General features: G+C 41.4%; 1 protein-coding gene across 1 annotated transcript; it reads right to left on the bottom strand.

Moving 5' to 3' along the window:
• Positions 1 to 264: 264 nt before the first annotated feature.
• On the bottom strand, positions 265 to 2,009 carry LOC114274810 (3-ketoacyl-CoA synthase 6). The gene has a single exon (XM_028216785.2). It carries the CDS (start codon positions 1,932 to 1,934, stop codon positions 462 to 464), a length of 1,473 nt encoding a protein of 490 aa, XP_028072586.2. The 5' UTR covers positions 1,935 to 2,009; the 3' UTR covers positions 265 to 461.
• Between the last annotated feature and the right edge of the window lie 381 nt (positions 2,010 to 2,390).

Below are 2,390 nucleotides of genomic sequence, written 5' to 3'. Positions count from 1 at the left end.
ACCGTTAGTATAAATTTTTAAAATAATTTTTTTTTTTTAAATCATACTGATTGAACTTGAGACACTGTAATTGAGCATTAATAATTGAAAATTTTGGAAAGAAATAAGAAAATTAATATATTAGAAAGGGTGGATATTCACAATTTTAAATTTATAAATTCCCCTAGACGTGCAAGTAATTAGATTCTATATAGTAGAGTGTGCCGTAAATTAAAATTAATTTTTATTATATGACATCATTTGAGTCAAATTAAGAGAGTTTGTTTTAAGAATTTCAAACATTTTCCTCAATATAAATTCATTTGCAAAAGGACAAACTTTGCTTTACCCAAAAAGACCAACACAAAGCCAAAACAGTGAGTCTATAAACTCAAGAAAATAAAATAAAAAATAAAATGAAATTAAAAAAAAATCATAAATCTTATCAAAGGCCAAAATTTATTTATGAGCCCATAACAACTTCAAATATAGTAGACATCTTTATCATCACCAACAGCCAAGTTTGGATACCTATCAATGCTATCATCCCATGGGCCCTTATGGGCCTCCCCAACAATGGGCCTAACACACTCCCAAACCAGGCTAGTACACTTAAGCCCACTCCCAATCCCAATCATCAACACTTTGTCACCTTCCTTCACTCTCTCCTTACCCTCCATGTATGCTAACTCATACCACAATGAAGATGAAGACTGGTTCCCAAACCTATGCAATGTCACCAAAGCAGCCTCCATATCTCTCTCTCCAAGCTTCAACCCTTTCCCTATCTCTCTTATCATCCCCTTCCCCGACGCCGGCAAGCAAAAATGCTCAATCACCGACCTGAAATCCGGCATGTAAATTTCCACAGACTTGTCAATAACTCTCTTCCAAACCTTCGAAACCACGTACCGGAACATTTCCGTCACCGGCAAAATCCACGAGCCAAGGACGGTGATGTTTGGCCGGAGAGTTTCTCCCAGCTCCTGCAACACGTCCTTCCTGAGTGTAACACCGATCATTCCATTCGAGTCCTCCTCTCGAAAGGCCCCATAGTAAGCCTTGTCATCAAAAGCTCTCTGTGATCTCAAAGTCCTCAACAACCTATACTTTGAGAACTTTTTAGCTTCTTTTCTGTTTGTGACCCATATAGCTGCACTGCCCATACGAAACATACAGTTGAAAATCATCATGGATTTTCCTTTTCCCGGGTACCAACTGGTGGACAGTATCTCAGTGCTGAGAACAACAGCATGAGAGTTTTTGTGAACTTTCAAAAGATTCTGAGCGATGTCAATGCCAAGTGCGCTTGCACTGCAGCCCATGCCGGCGATGTTAAAAGTCTTAACATCGTCTCGCATGGCATATTTGTTGACAATAATGGAGGAGAGAGAAGGGACGGGGCAAAACCCGCTGCAGTTGACGATAAGTATGTCGATAACGCGAGGAGAGAGATTGGTTTTGGAGAGAAGGTCTTCGAATACTGGGAAGAGAACCATTTGTGCTTCTTTAATGGCTTCGTGGTGGTGTGATGTTGGTGGAATGTGGTGTAGAGATGGTGGGAGGTAGGTTTGTTGGCCTTGTCCTGAAGAAGTGAGGACTTTGGCCATGAAGGCTGTGGTGTTTTCGTCCCAGAAATCGGTCATGCCGGCGTTCTCGAGGAAGGTGGAGAAGGGGACTCTGCAGAAGTCTGGTGGTTTGAGACATGAGAAGTCTAGGAGGTAGACTGGTCGTGGGATTGAGAGGTGGGAGTTGAGGAGGGTGAAGAAGAGGAGGAATGAAGAGAGTGAGAGTATATGAAAAATGGGTTCCCATTTTTGTAAGAAAAGAAAAGCTTCTATGGAGAGCATGAGTAGTAGAGTTGAGAACCTTAGGAGCTCCATGAGGGTTGAATGAATATGTTTTTCTAGAGTGGTGGTGGTGCTGCCATGGCTGGGATTGGAAAGATACTCCATATGTGTGTTTGAGAGAGAGAGAGAGAGAGAGAGAGAGAGAGAGAGAGAGTGTGTGTGTGTGTGTGTGTGTGTGTGTGTGTGGTGGTGTGACAAATATTTTTGGGGAGTGTTTGGAGAGGGCTTAATGGGTGCATATGTAGAAGCAAGTTGTCGGAATTGACAAGCCAAGATTTATATATGGGGAAGTACACCAAGGTGGGAAATGAAAAGAGAAAAAAAAAAGGGCAAATTACATATACACCCCTCCAGGTTTGACAAAATTACAGATACCCCCTTGAGGTTTCGGAAATTACATCCCGCCCCCTGAGGTTTGTATTTTCATAACAATTTACCCCCTGAGGTTTATATTTTATAACAAATTACCCCCTAATTTCTTATGCAAATATAGCATTCAGGGGGGAATTCGTAATTTCTCAAACCTCAGGGGGGTATCTGTAATTTTGTCAAACCTGGAGG

This window comes from Camellia sinensis, chromosome 1 (assembly GCF_055761805.1).
Source record: "Camellia sinensis isolate YWXY chromosome 1, ASM5576180v1, whole genome shotgun sequence".
In the NCBI taxonomy this organism is placed as follows: Eukaryota; Viridiplantae; Streptophyta; class Magnoliopsida; order Ericales; family Theaceae; genus Camellia; species Camellia sinensis.
The sequence above is the reverse complement of the archived record's forward strand: the minus strand, read 5'-3'. Positions and strand labels throughout refer to the sequence as shown.

Coding starts and splice junctions, on each gene's coding strand:
- LOC114274810 (XM_028216785.2), bottom strand. CDS start 1,934: ATGGAGTATCTTTCCAATCCCAGCCATGGCAGCACCACCACCACTCTA.